The sequence below is a fragment of the Monodelphis domestica genome, chromosome 1, assembly GCF_027887165.1.
Source record: "Monodelphis domestica isolate mMonDom1 chromosome 1, mMonDom1.pri, whole genome shotgun sequence".
NCBI lineage: Eukaryota > Metazoa > Chordata > Mammalia > Didelphimorphia > Didelphidae > Monodelphis > Monodelphis domestica.
Window position 1 is genome coordinate 459,773,169 of NC_077227.1, and position 20,320 is coordinate 459,793,488.

The following is a 20,320-nucleotide window of genomic DNA, read 5'->3' on the forward strand; positions in this document are numbered from 1 at the left end:
GTTCATCTCTTTGAGCCCATTTCCACATCTGTAAAATGAAGATAATACTCAAACTCATACCACTCTGCTTACAGGGCTATAGAGATCTTTATAAACTTTAAAATCAATACATATGTGGCAGTTTACAAAGACAGATTAATCCATTGTAAGCATAGAGAGACATTCCATTGCCAAATTGATGCCATATTGATGAAAGTTAAAAGATTTGTAAACAGTTGAGTTTTTGCCAGTATTGCCATGGTAGAACCAAAGAATGGCCCAGCATCCCTTCCTCCCTTCTCTTCTGAATGAGGAAACTGAAGTCAGGAGTACAATGAGGTGATTTGCTTAAGGGCAACATGCTCTTAGGTCAAAGGCATAATTAGACCCCAAACTTCCTGACTGCCCAGTCCAGTGTTTTTTTTCCATCATTTCCTCTTCCAGTTTTGAGAAGGCATATGGGAGTGGAGAAAGCATACATTTTCTAGTACAAATAATGGTGCAACGAACTCTCAGATAGCTCTGGGGGATGATGAGATCAGAACATAGGGCAGCTAGGTGACACAGAATAGAGTTGCCAGTCCTGGAATCAAGAGAACCTGGGTTTAAATCTGGCCTCAGATCCTTGCTAGCTGTATGACCTTGGGCAAGTCACTTAACCCTGATTGCCCAACACTTGCCCTTCTATCTTAGAATTGCTACTAAGACAGAAAATAAGGGTTTTTTAAAAAAAGGATATGAGGCATACTCAATTACCAGCAAAGGAACAAGGACAAAAGAAACCAGGAATTTGAATTTTTTTCCCAAACCTTTTAATAATTTAAATGTTTCCCACAGCCAGACACTTCCTCAGGAGCCTGCCCTGCCATTAGGCATCCATGCTTCCACTCCGTCCCCTCTCAGGCTCCTTATTCATGTGCCCAACTCCTAGCCCTCGAGAATGGGTACTGGCTGAGACAAGAGAAGGTGAAAGACTGGAGACATCTATCAGGCTGGGCTAGGGAAAAGCCATCTGCTACCAGCAACTCTCAGCAGGACTGGCCCAGAGCTCCAGCTGAAGTTAGCACCTGGTAGGAGAGCCTACCTAACAACCTCGGATGGATGTAGGGGTCCAGGGAGTACCCAGCATCCAGAAAGTGGGAGAGTGGACCTGGTGAGTCCCCAGAACAGAAGAAAAGGGGCTATAAACACAGACCTGGCAGTGATAAGCAGTCACTACCCGAGGAACCAGAAATAGTTAATGCCGGCGAACTCTGCTCACTGACTGTGAGAGCTAATGATCACCTTCAGCTCATCTACCCTCACACATGAGGAAATTGATGCCTAACAAGATCAAACAAATTACTGGACACACACAGTGAGTTAGCGATGCGCTGAAACTAGGACCCAGGCATTTGACTCCCAGGCAAATGTTCTTTCCTCTACTGCCCTCTCTCTCCTTTCCCCATCCTCCCATATCAGCTACTTAAAGAACGAATGATGGGGAAAAGAGGCGACCAAGGGGTGAGGGCATGCTCCTCACCAACACCAAGGCCCTCAAAGGTGGAACCCCAGTTGGAAGCCCGCCTCAGCTCCATCTTCCCACCACTATCTGCTGTAGGTGATATACGGCTACTGGGCATGCACAATGGGGAAAACCTGGCACCGTGAGGTTGGGGGTGGGCCAGGGAGGAGGGAACTCTTCGAGCATCAGGAGAGAAGCCCATCACTGAACAATGGAGATTTTCTGGTCAGCCACAGCAAAGACGGGAAAGATAGGGCCCTCAAACTGGGCATGGTAGGAACACAAGAGGGCCCCCGAGGTGGGCTCATAGAACAGCAGCTCACCCGCTGCCAAGTCCAACAACACCCCAATGCGGTCTGGACAGCGCAGCAGCGCCAAAGGCTGGTACTGACCGCAGTGCAGGAACCGGAATTCCTGGTCATAGCGAGAGAAAACCCAGGAGAAAGCATTGTGGCCAAGGCGGGTGTCACTGCCAGAACCCTTTCGGGGCAGCTGGCTCGAGGAGACTCCCACCTTATAGGCACAGCTGTTCTCTACATTCACTATCCAGGCATGAAGGCCACCCTGGAAGGAGGTTGAAGCCAGGGCATTGGGCCAGTGGTCAAAGCGTTCTGGGCCATCTGCATAGGCCTTAGACTTCTTGGGATTGAAGGTTAAGGTCTTCCTGTCCTCTGACAGTCGGAGAAAGGGACTGATGGTCCTCTCATCCACCTGTATGTCCTCAGTACCTGTTGGAAAGAAATGTAGTTTTTTAGGGAAAATTCCCAAACCGTTTATTTTCCAATCATAACTAATTCCCAAACGAGAGTTCCCATTTAAGCCTCCAGCTTCTTCAAAAACTCATAATGGTAACAAAGAGACAACACATTTGTTTTGGATATGTATTAACGGTCCTCATAACAACCCCGTGGGTTAGAGGACAGTTATTATTACTATAATTACTTATCCACATCTCTCTCTGGATAATATGTAAGCTCCTTGAGGGTAGAGCCTGTTTGGATTGTCTTTGCATCCCCAGGGCTTAGCATAGTGCCTAGGATCAAGTATGGGGTTTAATAAATGCTTCTTGGTTGATCAATAACCACTTTGCAAATGGTGAAAGCAAGGCCAAAGTCACTCAGGTTTTATGACTCTCAATATACAGTTCTCACTACCTCACCTGATTTAGGCCCAGTCCTTTATTAAAATCTGGTACTCTCCTAGCCGTGTGATTCTGGCAAGTCACTTAACCCCCATTGCTCAGCCCTTACCATTCTTCTGCCTTGACAGTATTGATTCTAAGATGGAAGTTAAGGGTTTTTAAAAAGCTAGTACTTCATAGAGAAATAACATTAAACCTGGGGCACATAATTCCCTGAGGTATATTAATTTATCATATTTTTGCATTTTCAAGACCACAGGCAAGACCTGGTAGGGGGAGGGATAGGTCCAGACCAGGGAGGGACACTATCACAGGAGGGTCCAAAGACAAAAAGATGGGGAAGAATGTGATTATATGGGAATGACCATATTGAGTATCTGACCTCCCCAAGGCAAGCAGATTTACAATCCCAGAAAACCAAGTCCCCTGCCAACTAGGCCACAAAAATTCTCCTTAACATATTAACCATAGAAACCACTGATTTCTATTAATGGTTCTGAGCCCATTTGCCTTTAGCAAAATCCTGACCTGATAGGCAGCAGAGAACAGCCGATGCCCAGAGCTGGGTCAATAATGGGCTCCGAACACATTTCTGATTAAAATTTAACTTCTCAGATTCCTGGGGATCCAAGATTCCCTCAGCTTCCTCAGTCCTAATGAAAGAAAACACACAAGGTCACCCTGCAAATTTCAGAAGGTTCTGCAAAGGACAAAGGGCCTAAAAATTGGAAAACGAGGGGATGCCCTTCAATTGGGGAATGGCTGAACAAACTGTGGTATATGTTGGTGATGGAATACTATTGTGCTCAAAGGAATAATAAAGTGGAGGAATTCCATGGAGACTGGAACGACCTCCAGGAAGTGATGCAGAGCGAGAGGAGCAGAACCAGGAGAACATTGTACACAGAGACTAATACACTGTGGTATAAGCGATCGTAATGGACTTCTCCATTAAGAACAATTCAATGTCCCTGAACAATTTGCAGGGATCTAAAAAACACTATTCATAAGCAGAGGATAAACTGTGGGAGTAAAAACACCGAGGAAAAGCAACTGCTTGACTACAGGGGTTGAGGGGATATGACTGAGGAGAGACTCTGAATGAACACTCTGGTGCAAACACCAACAACATGGAAATGGATTAGAATCAAGAACACATGTGAAACCCAGTGGAACTGCGTGTGGGCTATGGGAGAGGTGGTGGGAGGGAAGGGAAGGAAGAAAAGAAAATGAACTTTGTTTCCAATGAATAATGTTTGGAAATGACCAAATAAAATTTAAAAAAAAAAAAGGACAAAGGGCCTGAGCCACATAGGGGAAATGAAGCAGAAAGTCCGGCCCCCCGGGTCCAGGAGAGATCCTCCAGTTACCTATTCATGGAAGAGATCTTCAGGGGAACAAAAGACCATCACCAGATCCCTGAAGATTTCAAAGGGGTAAGGAATAGGAAACAACCTATCCTTCACCTTCATTAAGGGACCCCCCCAGTGATATGACCTTAGACCTCACAGTATCCACCTCTTTGGTATTACTTCATAGATCCTGAGAATCCCTCTTCAAGATTTATGATTTAATCAGGAAAGAAACTCAGAACATGGAACTCCCTCTACCAATATACATGTATACACTGAGGCCAGTGCTTCCTAAAATTCCTCGTTTGCTCCCATTAAGAGTTACAGTGGGACACTATCCACAAGCAGAGGACAAATTATGGGAGTAAAAACACCGAGGAAAAGCAACTGCCTGACTACAGGGGTTGAGGGGACATGTCTGAGGAGAGACTCTAAATGAACACTCTAGTGCAAATACCAACAACATGGAAATGGGTTCGAATCAAGGACACAGGTGATACCCAGGGGAATCACGTGTCAGCTATGGGAGGGGGATGGAAAAGAAAATGATCTGTGTTTCCAAGGAATAATGTTTGAAAATGAACAAATAAAATAATGTTTAAAAGTTAAAAAAAAAAAAAAGAGTTACAGTGGAGGGCAGCTGTGGGTCTGAGAACCAGAGCCTAGAGATGGGAGGTCCTGGGTTCCAATGTGACCTGACACTTCCCAGCTGTCTGACCCTGGGCAAGTCACTTCACCCCCATTGCCTAGCCCTTACCACTCTTCTGCCTTGGAACCAATACACAGTATTGATTCTTTTTTTTTTTTAATTTTTTTAAACCCTTATCTTCCATCTTGGAGTCAATAGTGTGTATTGGCCATCTCTAGGCCTGGTTCTCAATCTACTGAGCCACCCAGCTGCCCCTCACAGTATTGATTCTAAGCTGGAAGATAAGGGTTAAAAAAATTTTTTTAAAAGATTTACAATGAAAATTGGGAGATGATATGAAATGGGATAGGACTATTAATTGTTTACACCTTAGTATGTTAAGTTTATTCAGATCACTATTCTTCTTGAATAGCTAAAATGAATGAACTGAATGAGATTTGAAGGTGGATAGATAAGAGGAAAAAAACTTGGAAGCAAAGGACAGAAGTTCTCTCAGACCTTCCCTAACTGCTTTGCCAAGGGGCACTCCCCATTGAAGTGGACTTTGGATTCCTTCATAGTCTCATTATGCCATTTTGGAACTCTAGGAACAGCCAATCCTGAGAGCCCCACTCCTAAATCCCAGCTGAGCCCAGGCTACAGATACTAATCTATTAACGAGCCCCTAAATAAGGAGTTCATTGCTTGTCTGAGGAAGCTCTCTCTCTCAGGCAGCTTGGTACCATAGAAAGAACACTGGACTTGATGTCTGCAAAGAAGTGAGAACAAATCCCAACTCAGACACCAGGCCTCAGTTTTCTCATCTCCAAAATAAGGAGACAGGACTGAATGGTACTTCTAAGTCTATGAGCTCAGATTTCTCATAGGCCTTTCTTTGGATTCCTCCCTTACATTTCCATTTTAATTTGTATCATAATTAAGTATGTCCAACTCATATCTCTCCTACTAGTTATAAACTCCTGGGATTTCATTTTGGATTTTTGTGTCCCCAACAGCACCAGAAAACAGTGTCTGACATATAGTTGAGGCTTAATGAAAGTCTGCTGAATTAATTAGGGTCACCCTAGCTTTTAAGGGACCTCAAGTTTTAATGGCCATAGCTCAAATAGCCTGGAAGAAATTGGTTTCAAAAAGAAAATCACACATGGGAATGAAGACACTGAAGAGAAATGCAGCAACAAGAGCCCTAGATAAGGGAAAAGCCAGCTTTCCTGCTGAGTCCCTGACCAACAAAGCCTCTTTGTAGTGAAGACAAGAGAGGAACTGTCTCTGTTCCTGATAGTGCTACATCTCCAATTAGCTGCTTCTACTGGGCAGAGCCCTCCAGCTTGGGGTGGGGGCAGGGATAGAGCCTTCCTTCAAGTCTCCAGGAGAGAAGCTCGAAGTCTTGACTAAATGCCATCCCTCATGAAGAGAAAGGGGTGCTAAACACAGCAGAGGTCTAACAAGCGTTAACTTAGGAGAGGAAAAAAAAGCATTTAAATAGCTGGATGTGTCACAGTTTCAGGTCACAGCCTAGACCTGTGGGGGAACGAGAGACACCAACTTGTCCTTCCCCACCTCCCTACAAAAGACATTTCTCAGTTTGACATGCAGTTTCCAGAAAGCCCACTTGAAGACAATTCGAAGCTGCTGCTTCTGTTTTACACTCTCACTCAACAGGTGACTTTGAGGTATCCAAAAAAAGTATCCAGATTCAAACTGGCAGCCGTTGCAGGGAAAGTACCTGAGTTTCTAAGCCTTGTCCTAGCAACCCATGTGGGGAGCACATCAAGAAGAGACAAGGAGGGACAAATAGATATTTAGTCCCAAGTCTTTCCTGGAGCCCATCTTTATATGCCAAACATATGACCAACTTCTATGTTAATCATGCCTGGAACCCTTAAACTGAAAAACAAGGCTCTCCCAACAACGGTTGGAGTCTTGAATGGAAGATGTGCAAAGAACCTCACGGACAGTCTTGGCCCCAGAGAAGAGAGAGGGGAGCATCTCCTCCCACCATTGCCTTATTATGATGGGGGATAGTATGGAATGCTTGTCTCTGGGTTGGTTGGTTTTGCTTAATTTTCTTTAGAGTGGACTTGTTTGGTGGTGGAAGGTTCCCCTACCTGGGAATGACCATAAGACTGAAAGAAAATGTATTTAGGTGCTGCTACCCTAAAAACCACTGCCCTTAAGAAAGAAACAGTCTCACAGGATTTGAGAACTAGAAGAGACCAAGGATATTATTTTGTCTGACATTTATCTTATAGTTTCATGGGATAAAGAGTTAGAAAGAACTTTAAGTTAGGTTCATTGAGTTCAATTACCCATTTTATTAGAGAAGAGAAAACTGAGACTGCCAAATAAGTGGATTATCCAGGGTAGCTCAGTTTAGTTCCAAAACAAGGACAAGAATCCCCATGTCATCCTGGTGATTCTTCACATTACATATACTGACCCAAACTGACCTGCCTGGCCCCAGGTTTACACAGGCTGAGGGAAACAGCCACTGACTCACCTCTCAAAAATCTCCCGCTCTGATTGCTGTAAAGAGAGAAAACATTTAGAAGTTAGACATTTTTTTTAACACTGAATAGCCTGCATTTTGTCATGAACCAGCTACATTAAACCCAGCTTGGGGCAATAAAGAAATTAGTGATCCTTCCCCTTGCCTATCAATTGCCACAGAACTCAGACCTCAGGAAGGGCCTTGCCAAAGACACCAGAAGTCAGAGGTCCTAGAAGAGGATTGCAGAGTTCTATAACCCCTCCTTCTAAATGTAGGGATTAAATATACCTCCAATAAACCCCTTACTATCTAAAATATAAGATTTTATTCTTCAGTGTGGCTCTCCACACAATCTGACTCCAACCTTCTTTTCTGGCCTTCCTTCTTACTATTTCCCTAAATGAGCACAACCCCCTCTACTCCAATGAAACTGGTCTACTTTTGCCCTTTCTCACCTGCAGGCTTTTGTCCAAGGTGCACTCCCCACCTGAAATGCCCTTCATACTCCTCTCTACTGCCCCATCCCTCAGATTTCCTTCTAGTTTGCATGCTCTTCCTACCACCTTCCTTTCCCCAGCCCAGTAATTTTCTTCTCTGAACTCCTACAAGACTCACTGCCTGTACCCATCACGCACCACTAAAATATGCATGCCCTGTGTTCCTTATCTTTTCTATAGCTCATCTCACCAGGGAGACCAAGCTCTTCCAAGGCAGAAACATTGTTAACACGTCTTTGACTCTTTCAAGCTCAGTTCAGATGATTCTTGCTCCACACTCTTTCCCTAATACCCTTGATCAGTAGTATCTCTCCTTGAACGTCACCAAGCATTTCCTTTTGTTTTGTATTTCATGTGGGCACTCATCAAATACTATTATTGTCTATTATAATTATATACACATATAATTATATCTACTAGATGGTAAGCTCCATTAGGACAAGGGCTATTTAACTCTCTCTTTTTAAATTTTCTTCCCAAGGGCCTAGCATGATACTTTTTTAGAGGCTATATAATAAATGTTTGTTGAATGAATAAATGGATCTCCACCATAGTACTAAAAGAACTTGGCAGGCTCAAATATTTGTTAACTGAAAGACTGCACCAACATGATCCACTAACTAATGGTGACATTTCCCAAACCATCTGGTTGTGATTCTAAGCAAGAAAAGGCAAATGCCTTCATTGGTGCCTCTTCCATAGTCCATACTTCAGGACAAGAAACCCCTGTTTCATTTTCCCTCTAAGGCTTATGTCTAAACAAATTTCACTTATGTTTCATCCTCTTTCCTTCTTCCTGCCTGTCTCTTCCCATGCTGGAACCTTCTAGAGGGGGGAAAAAAAAGTGATGCTGAAAGTCCTTAGCCATATTCCTTTCTTTCTAAGCAAAGGACACATACCTATCCACCACCACCACCACCCCCAAAAAGCCAGTTGTCCCCTGTGGTGGTCCGAACTAAAGACATACAAATCTGGTTGAGAAAAAACAAAAACAAAAAACTAGAAATTGAAGGGATGTCCATCAACTGGGGTATGACTAAACAAATTATAGCATATGATTATGATGGAATACCACCACACTATAAGAAATGATGAACAGGTTAATTTTGGAAAGACCTACACAAAATTATGAAGAGCAAAATGAGCAGAAACAAGATATACCATATGTAGCAATTGAAAGAAAGAACTAATAAATGGAAATAAGACATGGTTTTATGTATACATATATATCCTTTCATCAAATAATGCCTTCTCTAATGTGGAGAGGAGAGAAAGGAGATACCTTGGAACTTTAGTTAACAATTAACTAACAATTTAATTAAATTTAAAAAAAGAAGAAAAAAACTAGGAAAATGTTGTCTTTCTAAATGGTTTAAAGAAAAGGAAAGGGGGTCTAAGCTATTGAGACAAACTGAAGAAAAAATTCTCAAAAATTTTCTAGTTCTTTTTTCCTGAGTCTTCACAGGTATGATTCTAATCACTATAAATATAACCTAAAAATTAACTCCATGGCAAGTAATCTGTAAAAGGTCCTAGTTTTAGAGTACATTTGTTTTCCCCAAAAATTTTCATTGCAACATCTCCTTTCCTCACTTTTCTCATCCCAAAATGAACTGAAGGAAGGCTGTATCACAAACCATGCCCCACCCAGCCATGACTTACAACAAGGCTGCGGTCATCGAGATCAGTGAGCATGCTCACTAGGTTGGTGCGGATGGTGCTGAGCTTCTGTAAGGCCTCGGTCCAATGGGACCGCTGGGTCAGGATGCTCTGGTGGGCTCGCTCCTCCTCCGTGTGTACCTGTTCCAGCAGCCTCTGCTCCTCACTCTCACACACATTCTTCACCAGGCCCAGCCGCTGGATCACTATCTCCCGGGCCCCACTGGCCAAGGTCTAGAGAGGACAGTTCAGAAAAGAAGTCAAAGGGAAGTTTTCTGAAATCCCAAAGGATTTGATTCCCAGTAAGTCACAGACAGAATGACTGGCTGTCAGCTCAGTCTGCTATTGTGCTGCAGAACCAGGGGATTGTAGCCCTTCCCATGCTGCTGACTCCTGCTCTCAGGCAGCCCCTCCTCCTTTCCAGTTGCCCCTGTGCATTGTCTTCTTCCATTAGAAGGTAAGCTCCTCAAGCTTTTAATAAATCCCCAGCACTTAATAAATGCTCTATTGAATTCATCATGTAACCATAGACAAATCACATTCTTCCCTCTCCAATGACCTCATTTATTAAAATGTAAGGAGTTGGACTACGCGATTTTCGAGGTTCCCTTCCTGTTCTAACATTCTATGTTCTAAGTTCCTTCCCATTCTAACATCCTATGATTCTTCTCTCTGCTGCCTTCCAAGAGGGTATTCTTGTCATTAGGGAAAAGAGCTGTCTCATTGACAATCTGTTCTCACTACTGAGGATATAATTCAACTCTGAGTGGAAAAATAAGTGATATAGGGGAGCATATCTGATTTTAAAAGGGTAAGTAAGAGGGCAGCTGTGTAACTCAGTGGATTGAGAGCCAGAGGTCCTGGGTTCACATCTGGCCTCAGACACTTCCTAGCTGTGTGACCCTGGGCAAGTCACTTAACCCCCATTGCCTAGCCCTTACCACTCTTCTACATCAGAACCAATACAGAGTATTGATTCAAAGGCAGAAGGTAAGGGTTTAAAAAAAAAGTGCTAAAGAAGAGAACTTAGCAAAATGCATGAACCTGAGGGAATTATCTGTGACTTCTAATTATTTATTTGAAACAAGATAATTAAAAACAAGGTGTTTTACAGGCACAGCCTCTCAACCCCTGTTTGAATGACACTAGAGACTGGACTTCTCTAACTATCTGGACTTCTCTAACATGAGAAAGAAAACCAAGGTTCAGAGATGGCAGAAAGGAAATACTCCTTCCTAATATTAACCAGATCTGCTTGGTAGTGATGGGACCAAATCCATGTTAAGGTGATTGTGACTAAGAAGTCTGTGGGCTCTGACTTCCCATGGCACACCAGTCTGGAGAGCCCAGGGTCATACTTCTGGGAAAAGGGTCAGGAAATGAGGGGAAAGTTACCGCTGCATTTTGGTTTTTCCGAGGCAAGACTTCAGCCATGTATTTGGTGATGCCAGCACTCTGTAGCTGCAGCTTCTCACACTGATCCACTATCTTGTTCTGAAAAAGAGACAACAGCTGGGATTGGGGTAGAGGCTTCTATAATGCACGTATTTGTTAAACCCTGAGATAGGACAGGCCTAACTGGTGTGAAGATTAAATTTAACTCTCCCCTGATTGTGAAGATTAAATTGTAACCCCTGCCCATTTTTAGATTTAATCACCAAAGGTGTAAACACCCCATTCACACTTGAGTGGGGGAAGGTCTGTGACTCAAGTGTGCAACAGTGGGTGACAAATCAGAATTAAACTGACTGCCCCGGGCAGTCCTAAAGCAAAACTTCAACTGTGATTGGTAGATATAAAATTAGGGGAAGGCACAGGAAGTGACACAAAAGAAAGTGTCTTTAAAAGGTAGTTACAACTTCCTGGGTACAGTTTTTACTTGGAGATCTACTTGGAGTTGAACTTCCTGTGAGAGACAGTTCTTCATCTTTTGGAGTTGAGACTAGAGGAGAATCTACTGGCTGGACCTGAGACCCTGTTCCTGGTGAGGCTATTCTTAAATCTCTTCCTTTGGACTGACACATGGTGTCACAGGACACTGACACAGGAAAGGCTGACTCCTTTCCTGGATTTTCTGAAAAAACTAGCCTCAGAAAGACCTACCTCTTGAGAGAGACTTCCCCAGGTCCTCGGCTTTGCCTAAGAAATTAACTCTGCCTGGGTTGAGCCAGGGGCTGGGAATAAATTGCTTAGTGCTTAGGCTAGATATCTTACCCTATCCTCTCTCTGATTTCGTACTTCATTCTTTCTATATTTTGTAAACAAATCTCTTTGGAATAAATTAAATTCCTGGAGACCCTATTTTAAATATAATCCAGTCCAACCTTTTTTTTTATAAAATAACCCCTTTTTTTACCCTTACACTGGGTCCCATACTCTCTCTACTCCCAAGTCCAATTCCCCTTCCTTCTTTAATCCTTTCTACCAGCAGCCCATCTACCATCTGAAATCCATCCCTTTAGCCCAGTGATCCCTATAGAAATGCCAATCTACAAAGGAAGTAAGGCCCAGAACCCTGATCAGCCATTGACAAGTCCAGGTGATGAGAATAGGCTCCTGAAGAGTGCAGGGTGGGAGGGAGGCCTGGAAGATGCCAAAGAACACAGTAGACAGAAAGTTTTGCCTCTTCCCAATGGACATTTTTCCAAGGCCTGTGCCTGGTGCCTTCTAGGAAGTGGGTCCCAAAACAAAGACACTGTTTGCCCTGAAGGAACTAACAATCTAGTCATGGATAAAATATATACACTAAAGCCCTTCAAACAGGAAAATTTGCTATTCCTCACATTTCCCACCCAGGGGCCTTTGCATAGACTGTCCCCTCTTTGCCTGCAAGGCTCTCTGCATTTCTCCTTCTAGGGATTCCAAAGGACAAGTCTTGGCTACCTTTCTTAGAAGATGCCTTTTCAGATCAGCATCCCCAATTGATTTATTAATATTCTTCCCGAATACACTTTCTATAATCATTAGTGTTCTTGGTCTTCCCCCCAGCAACAACAAAAAAGGAATCTTCCAGAAGACAAGGGCTATTTTCATTTGTCTCTGTATCAAAGTAGGTGCCTCTAGAAGAAGTAACACAAAAGTTTAATCTCTTCTTCCCTAGAATAGAAAGCAAGACCAAAACAAGCCAGAGAATTGCACAAGGCAGGATATGAAGAAAAGAGACCTAGACAATAAATAGAGATCTAAAGTGGTCAAGATCACTATCTTTAAATATCTCAAGAGCTATAAGCATGTGCAAAAGGGATTAGACTCATCTATGAGAGGGTCCCTAGGATCTATCAAAGAAAGGTTTAAGGGAATTAAAGTTTAGCTCAACAAAAATAGAATAGGAAAATAAGATTCCTGTTATTCTTTGAAAACCTTTGGCCTGAAGGGGTGATCTTCTATCAGTGAGGTTGTTCCTCCCAAAATCTGATCTTTTGCTGTATCTTGGGAGGGGCCTCCAAGCCACTTCCCAGTTGCTTCTGCTAATGCCATCACTGCCATCTTCCTTCCCACAGTAACCTAGACTTAGCTCTTAACTTTCCTGGCTCTGTTGGATCAGAGCTTCAGGGGCCATGCCTTGAAACCCCTTCCCCATCAAGCCCACTCCAAAGGCTGACTAATAGTCCAACCTCTCCATCCCCTTTCCAGCTCCCTTAATGTATAGTCTTTCTTTATTAGAATATAAATTCCTTGAGGGCAGCGACTAGCTTGCTTGCTAAAAATTGTTTATTTTGCCACAAGGTAAACACTTAAAAGAATCCACTAGAGAAGGAAACAGAACCATTCCAGGATATTTGCCAAGAAAACCCCAAGGATAGCTATGAACACAACTGAAAAACAACAAAAACACTTAATAAATGCTCCATCTGCCTATCTATCCAGTCAGCCAGCCCATTCTCAGACAGTGACCACACTTCTTAGGTTCTTCCTAGGCTGCACTTGTTGAAAATCATCTCTCCCTTCAAAGCCCAATTGAATTACAATTCCTCTAGAGACAGTATCCACCTTCCTTGATCTCAATAAAAGTGAATTTTTGGTGGACAGCTGGATGGCTCAGTGGATTGAGAGCCAGACCTATAGATGGGAGGTCTTAGGTTCCAATCTGGCCTCAGACACTTCCTAGCTGTGTAACCCTGGGCAAGTCAATAACCCCCATTGCCTAGCCCTTACCACTCCTGCCTTAGAACCAATACATAGTATTGATTCTAAGAAAGAAGGTAAGGGTTTAAAAAAAAGTGAATTTTTCTTCCTCCCTTCCCATTTTGATTAGGCCTCCCCCTGCCACTGATCACGTTATAGGTCATATCACACTTACCTAAATACATATTTTTCTCTAAAGCTCCTCTCCCTCTCCTCCCTATCCTCTACTATTACATTTTAAGCTCCTAGTACATGGACTTAGTTTTATTCTTCTTCAATCTTTGAAACTCAAATAATGGCATAGGGATCTTGGAACATATTAGCTGATTAATACATTTTTGCTCAGTTGAATTAAATTAGCTGCCATAAAGTGAAGTGGCTAGGCATTTGCCAATAATACTGACCCAGAAGGCAAAAATCCAATCATGTAATGGAACATTATTGGGCCAATAAGTGTGAAGAATTCAGAGAAACTTAGGACAACTTATATGAACTGATACAAAGATACAGGACAAGAAGAATAAATTCCACAAAGACCACAACTACATAAACAATCCTGAAAGACTTCAGAATGTTAATCAATGAAGTGACAAATTGGGAGCTCCAGACCTAAATTCCATGGACTTGGTTGGGGGAAAAAAATTCATCTTTGTTTTCCTTAAGTGTTGATTTCCTTTGTAATGTGATGTATTTTATTTTATGCATTTAAAAATATCATTCTGAGGAGGGGTCTATAGGCTAAAACTGTGCAACCAAAAAAAGTGGCACAAAAGTGCCTTGAGGGTCAAGGGGGTGAGGGACGAGGGTTCTTCTCAGACTAAATATCTGAATAGTGTCACCAAGAGGAAACAGGTTTGTTTTGCTTGGCCCCAGAGGGCAGAACTAGTATCTATAGGTGGCTAGGGAGGAAGTTAAAAGGAGACAATTCCAAAAGGAAAAACTCCCCCCAGTTATTACAAATAACATACTAATATAGGCATTTTTAATAATCTTGAACCACTTTCCTTGAGATAAAGCCATGTTAGCATGAGGCATGGGCGGCCTTGGGTCTTCAGAGCAGAGGCTGGAGGGCAGGACCACTAGCACCAAAAGACTTCAGAGGCCCCTTCAAGTTTCCCTACAATCCTGTGGTAGGAGCCCAACAGCTGTTTGAGCAAGACTTTTAACCAGAGCCTCCAGAGACTGCCCCCATCGCCTTAGGGTTACCTTGAGGGGTATAGAAGAAAAACACCCATTCAGCCAAACTGGAAGGAAATCCCCAGACATTTGGAATCAGTTTCAAATGAGCTAAGGGGAGATTGCCTGAGGCTAATTTCTGATGCCATCTATACACTTTGGGGCCCCTCTGGAGTTTCTATGGCATCTAGGAGATGGAAAAGGGAATAAAACCGTGAAAAGAATTTATTTTCCAGACCTAGTCTGAAGAGGCCTCCTTAATGCCCCAGCAACTCTGGATCCTAAGAGGTCTACCCAGAGAGCCTACCTTGATCCAGAGGATGGATACCTGTTCTGGTTCTGTTACACTAATATAAAGTAGGGGATTAAAAAATTTGTCTCTTTCCCCTAAATCCTTCAAACTCCCCACTCACCTTATTATAACCCAGCTGGTAGTTGTCACTGGAATGGTAGGAGGGGCCTCTAAACAATTACATTCTGCCCTACCCAAGTTTATCCAGGTGAAATCTAGTTAAGACCAACACCCAGGGCAGCCAAGAAGGGATAAAGAAGTCTCCAAAAAGCAACAGAAAACCTCTTGGCACTATACCATCTTGAGATTTCAAACCACCTCTGTCAATGTGTGACCTTGGACAAGTCACCTCATCTCTGAACCTCATTTTCCTCATGTATAAAATTAGAAGACTGGTATACTCTAGTTTCAATATTTATATTTATTAAACACCTAGCCAAGCACAGTGCTAAGTGTTGGGGATGGAAAGAGGAAAAAAAAAGTAAGATCCTGCCCTCAAGGAGCTTACAAGCTAACAGGAAATCAACAAACAAATAAAGAAATAAAAATAAAGCAAACTATACAGGACAAATAGGAAATAATTAAAAGGAAAGAAAAGTTAGAGAAGGTGTCTTGTGGGATTTTACTTGGGGTTTTATTAAAGGAAGACGATTTCTAAATTCCTTTCCAACAGTGGACGATTCTGTCTCTATGTGGAAGGAGGAAACAGTTTTTGCTTTGGAGTGGCGTTTGCATGTTTATCAGCCTCAGGTCTTTTTTAGCATCAGTTAGAAGAACTTTCCCTGCTGCCTCCCGGAGCCCAGGCTGACCAACAGCAGCTGAACCAAGGTAGTTGCTCAATAGCTTTGCCTCCATCCACCCCCATTTTCCCCCACCCCATACCCCTTTCTCTAAGTACCTGTCTGGCAGCTAGCTGCCCAACTCCCCAGCTGCTGCTCATGCCCAAGCCTTCTCCTACACCTCTCCCCGCCCCCCAAGCCCTCACCATCTCCCAGAAGCTCTCCACCTCAAACAAGCCCAGATGTCCCTTCCCCAGCTCCAGTCGGGTGGGGGGGTGTAGAAAATGCAGGAGGCAGACACCCACTCGGCCGAGAGCGACCGAGAACATGCGCCGAAGGGACCGACTCCGGCCCTCCTAAACCAGCCTTGCACAGTGAGCCCCCTGCCCACCTGTCCCGATCCTTCCTCAAGCCTCCCCACTCCCTAGCACTGGGTCTCCCGTGTCCGGCAACCCAATCCAGAATTACGTTCCTGGGAGACGAAGTCCCCGGGTCTCCCCGAGAGCGCGCTGGCTGCGCGGGCAGCGGAGCGCCCGGCCCCGGGTTCTCTCACGCACTACCCCATTCCTTCCTCCCATCCCGCCCGACGCGCTCACCCGCAGCTCCTCCGCCCGCTCCTCCGCCCTCCGGACGTGGTGCTCTCGGCAAGGGCCCCCCAGTCCCTTGCAGCTGGCGCACACGAGCCGCCGCTCGGAGCTGCAGAACCATTTCAGCTCCAGGTCGTGCTCGGGACATCGCGGCGCCGAATCCTCCGGGGGCCCCGGCGCTTGGTCCGGCTCCTTCTCGGACATGACTCCTCCAGCCACTCTGGCGGCTCCACCTGTCTCAGGTGGCGAGGGTGGAGGGAGGGCGGGGCCCCGGCCCAGAGCCCATGGCCCGCCCTGTCCTAGGGCTCAGCCTCGGGACCGCCCCATTCCCCCCTCAGCTGCGGGATTCGGGCCGAGCCGAATGACACTTCGGGCTGCTCGTGGCCCCGCCCCGGCCGCCCACCCTCGGGAAAAGTGCCCCCTCTGGCTCCTTCCCTCGGGCTAGCTGCAGCCTCCAGACCGCCACTCAGGGAGAATGGACCTTGGGGCGGAGGGACTCCCAATAAAAAATATTCCTTACCCTTGAAAGCCAATTTATCGTTCCAGGTCTGGGGGTTTACGCTAGAATTCTAGAATTTAAGAGCGCTAGACTTGGAGAGGACTTTAGCTATCACCTAGTTCCAACTCCTGCTTTTACAGAGGAAGCCAAGGCCTCGAATGGAAAAGGTTATAAATAGGGCTGTTTAATCATTTCATACCTAACCCCATTTGGAATCTACTTAGCAAAGATTCTAGACAGGTTTGACATTTCTTTCTCCAGCTTACTTTGCAGATGAGAAAACTGAGGCAAACAAAGTTAAATGACTTTCCCAGAGTCACGCAGCTAGAAAGTGTCAGGCCAGATTTTGAACTCAGGAAGATGCACCACTTAGCTGCCCACAAATAGGGTTAGTGGGTCAGACCCCAGATCTCCTGACACCCAATCTAGTAATACTTCCAATTGCCTGCTGTGGCCCACTTCCAACTCCTCTTCCTCCTCCCCCCAAAAAGGACCCGGAATTCGAAGGGACATTTAGATCTTGGAGTTTGAACCCAAAGTTTCAATTCTTAGGCTCATTGGCCCCAGCCAGGGTTAATCCTGTAAAATTTTTGAGAATAAAGCTTAGTTATAATTTCCTGTGTAGGTTTCTGCAAATATGGCTAATAGGGCTCCCAACTCCTCACTGTACAAAATGGATACCAGGTGTGGCCTGCTTTTATTTCATTTCATTGGCCACAGAAAATTGATCCCCTGAACAAATATAGAGGGGCAGCCAGTTGTTTTGATTTCTGATTAGAGTTCAGAGCCTGAAATCAAGGATACTGGAGTTCAAATGTGGCCTCAGATATTCACTGACTGTGTGACCCTGGGCAAGTCACTTAATCTTGTTGGCCTCAGTTTCCTCCTCAGTCAAATGAGCTGTAGAAGGAAATGGCAAACATTTACCAAGAAAACTCCAAATGGGGTCATGAAGAGTCAGACACAACTGACTGAACAGCAAAAGTAAACCCAGAAACATCCATCACTCCCATAGCCCATTAGATTCATTAGACTCCCTCTGGAAAATAAAAAGCACTGCTTAAAAATTACCCTTTTCACCTTGCACTTGCACTTGGTGAGCAATATCACGGAGCAAATTGATACTCTACTTCCCCCTTTTCCCATTCATTCTCTTCTAACTTGGCTGCAGTCTTCCAGCTGTAGAAGCCACACTGGTGGCATTCCTCTCCAAAGAGCACACTCCCTTCCCTCCCCTTGTGTCCCTGAGTATTCCTCTCTCCTCCCCCCATTCCTGCAGGTGGAGGCTGATCCTGAGCAAGGCCCTGAGCCGGGGTAGGTCCCTTTGCCCTACAAAGTACTGATTCTAAGAATGAAGGTAAGGGTTTCATAAATATATTATATATCATTTGCTTATTTAAATTATTTTCCAACCACATATCTGAGACCAGATTTTCTTCATATACTTCAACTACAACAAAATATCACAACATTTTGAATGTAGCAGATAGGAGAATACAGCTGTCCTCTAATAACCCATACATGAAAGAGATTTGCAAAAATATATAAAATAATGCCACTCCTCAGTAATTTTTTTTGTTTTGGAAATTATGGTTACCTTTCATTCAAAATATATTAAGAAGAGATTTGCTATTGCTATTTTAAAATGAATAAATATTTTTAATTTTTATCAGTTTTACTTTCTAATACCATAAATATCAATAGTTATAACCTACATAAACAAAAGCTCTTTGGAGTCCTTGGCATTTTTTTAAAGTGTAAAGGGTCCCGAGGCCAAATATTTGAGAGCTCTATCTTGGAGGCAGTCCAGTTACTGGAAATCAATCCCCAGGCAAGATCTACTACCATGAGTGGGACATTTAAACAAAGGTCCATTTCCTGTAATCTCTTCAAATTAATAAAATGGGGGGTTAGGAAGATATTCATCACATTGTTCCTGGATTTCCTTGATAAATTCTTTTTATATACCACAGAACATCCAGCTCACATTTCCATTTACTCTTTTTTCATCATTCTACTTCTCAATTGTATTTTCCATCTTTAAAACCCTTTACGGTTCACAGCCCCCTTTCTTCATGACAACTTATAAGGTTGTGGTAGTTGTTGTTTAGTCAACTCTTTATGATCCCTTTTTGAGATTTCTTGGCAAAAATACTAAAGTGGTTTGCCATTTCCTTCTTCTTTTACAAGTAAAGAAACTGAGGCAAAACAGTGACTTGTCCAGGATCACACATTTAAGTGTCTGAATTCCCAATCCTTCATTCTATAAATAAGGAAACAGGCTAACAGGATTAAGTGTCTTGCCAGGGTCACAAAGCTAATAAGTGTCTAAGGCCAGATTTGAACTAAGAAAGACTATTTACTGTGCCACCCAGCTGTAAGGAAGTGGTTCAAATTATTTTACAACTAAAAAAATTGAGGTAGAGAAAGGGGAATTGAGTGACCCAAAGTCACACAGAAGAATGGGAAATCAATATGAAACTTGATTTTAGGTCTTTTAACTCCAAAGACAGTGATCTTTCTAATTTACCATAGTTTGCTCTCCCCCTACACTCCATGGCCACATCCATTATAGAGGCAGTTAAGTAGTGAAGTGGATTGAATTCTGGACCTGGAGTCAAAAGATCTGAGTTCAAAATTGGCCTCTGACACTTATTAGCTGTAAGTCATTTATAACCTTTGCCTGACTCAAATTCCTCTATTAAATGGGGATAATAATAGCTCCTTCCTCCCAGGGTTGTTGTGAGGCTAAAAGGAAATACTTCTAAAGTGCCTGGAACACTCATGGTAAGCCTTTAATAAAATGTTTGCTTTCTCCTTTATACATATTGCATTCTCCCAGTCTAAAGCTGACCCCATAAAAAGGTCCAATCTATTTTATTATAATTCCTATTCCATAAATATTTAAGGTTAGCAAAGTACTTTCCTCTTTACAAGCCTATGAAGCGACTATTTCAGGGGCTCTGACCTTCATTTTACAGATGAAGCAAACAAGGTTCAGGGAGGACAGGGAACTTGTCCAAGGCCATACAATTTTGTAAGTGTTGGAATCTGGGTTCAGCTCCTGGTCTTGACTGATTCCAAGCCCAGGATTCTCTCCACAACACTGTACTATCTCTCAAATCCAAAACAAGTTGTCATTTTGCTTTTTCTTACCCTAGGAACGAGGTTTTTGGCTTTTTTTTTTCCAGAGCAACTGTGGCAATTCATAAAAATGCGGTCCTGGGGCCCATTCCTAGGCCCTAAGTAACAAGCATTTCTGTCCTAGTTCTTCTTAACCTGAACTCTCAGTTCTCTTCTACCTATCCACTCCTCTCCTTTCCTCTCATTTCTTCCTTCGCTGTTCCTCTGCTTCCCTCCCACTTTCTCAAGGAATAACCAGCTGGCTAGCCTGATCTTCCTGTGCTCTTGACTCAGATCAGACCTTAATACATATTTTCTATAGATGCTGGAAGCCTTCTAACCATTTTTGTTTTGTTTTTTAAAACCTTACCTAATATTGTGTCTTGGTTCCAAGGTAGAAGAGTAATAAGGGCCAAGCAATTGGGGTTAAATGACTTGTGTAGGGTACCACCGATAAGAAGCATCTG

At 43.5% G+C, this 20,320-nt stretch overlaps 1 protein-coding gene across 2 annotated transcripts; it reads right to left on the reverse strand.

Annotated features, from left to right (window-relative positions):
* Window positions 1-63: 63 nt before the first annotated feature.
* On the reverse strand, window positions 64-16,813 carry BSPRY (B-box and SPRY domain containing). Of its 2 annotated transcripts, XM_001364196.4 has the most exons (6): window positions 16,241-16,813; window positions 10,668-10,766; window positions 9,276-9,506; window positions 7,126-7,151; window positions 3,153-3,277; window positions 64-2,211 (listed from the first exon to the last, which is right to left on the reverse strand). In XM_001364196.4, exons 1-6 carry the CDS (start codon window positions 16,433-16,435, stop codon window positions 1,685-1,687), a joined length of 1,203 nt encoding a protein of 400 aa, XP_001364233.1. In that variant the 5' UTR covers window positions 16,436-16,813; the 3' UTR covers window positions 64-1,684. The 2 variants fall into 2 exon arrangements, with proteins under 2 accessions (XP_001364233.1, XP_016283827.1); XM_016428341.2 differs by lacking the exon at window positions 3,153-3,277 and having other exon boundaries at window positions 16,241-16,703.
* Between the last annotated feature and the right edge of the window lie 3,507 nt (window positions 16,814-20,320).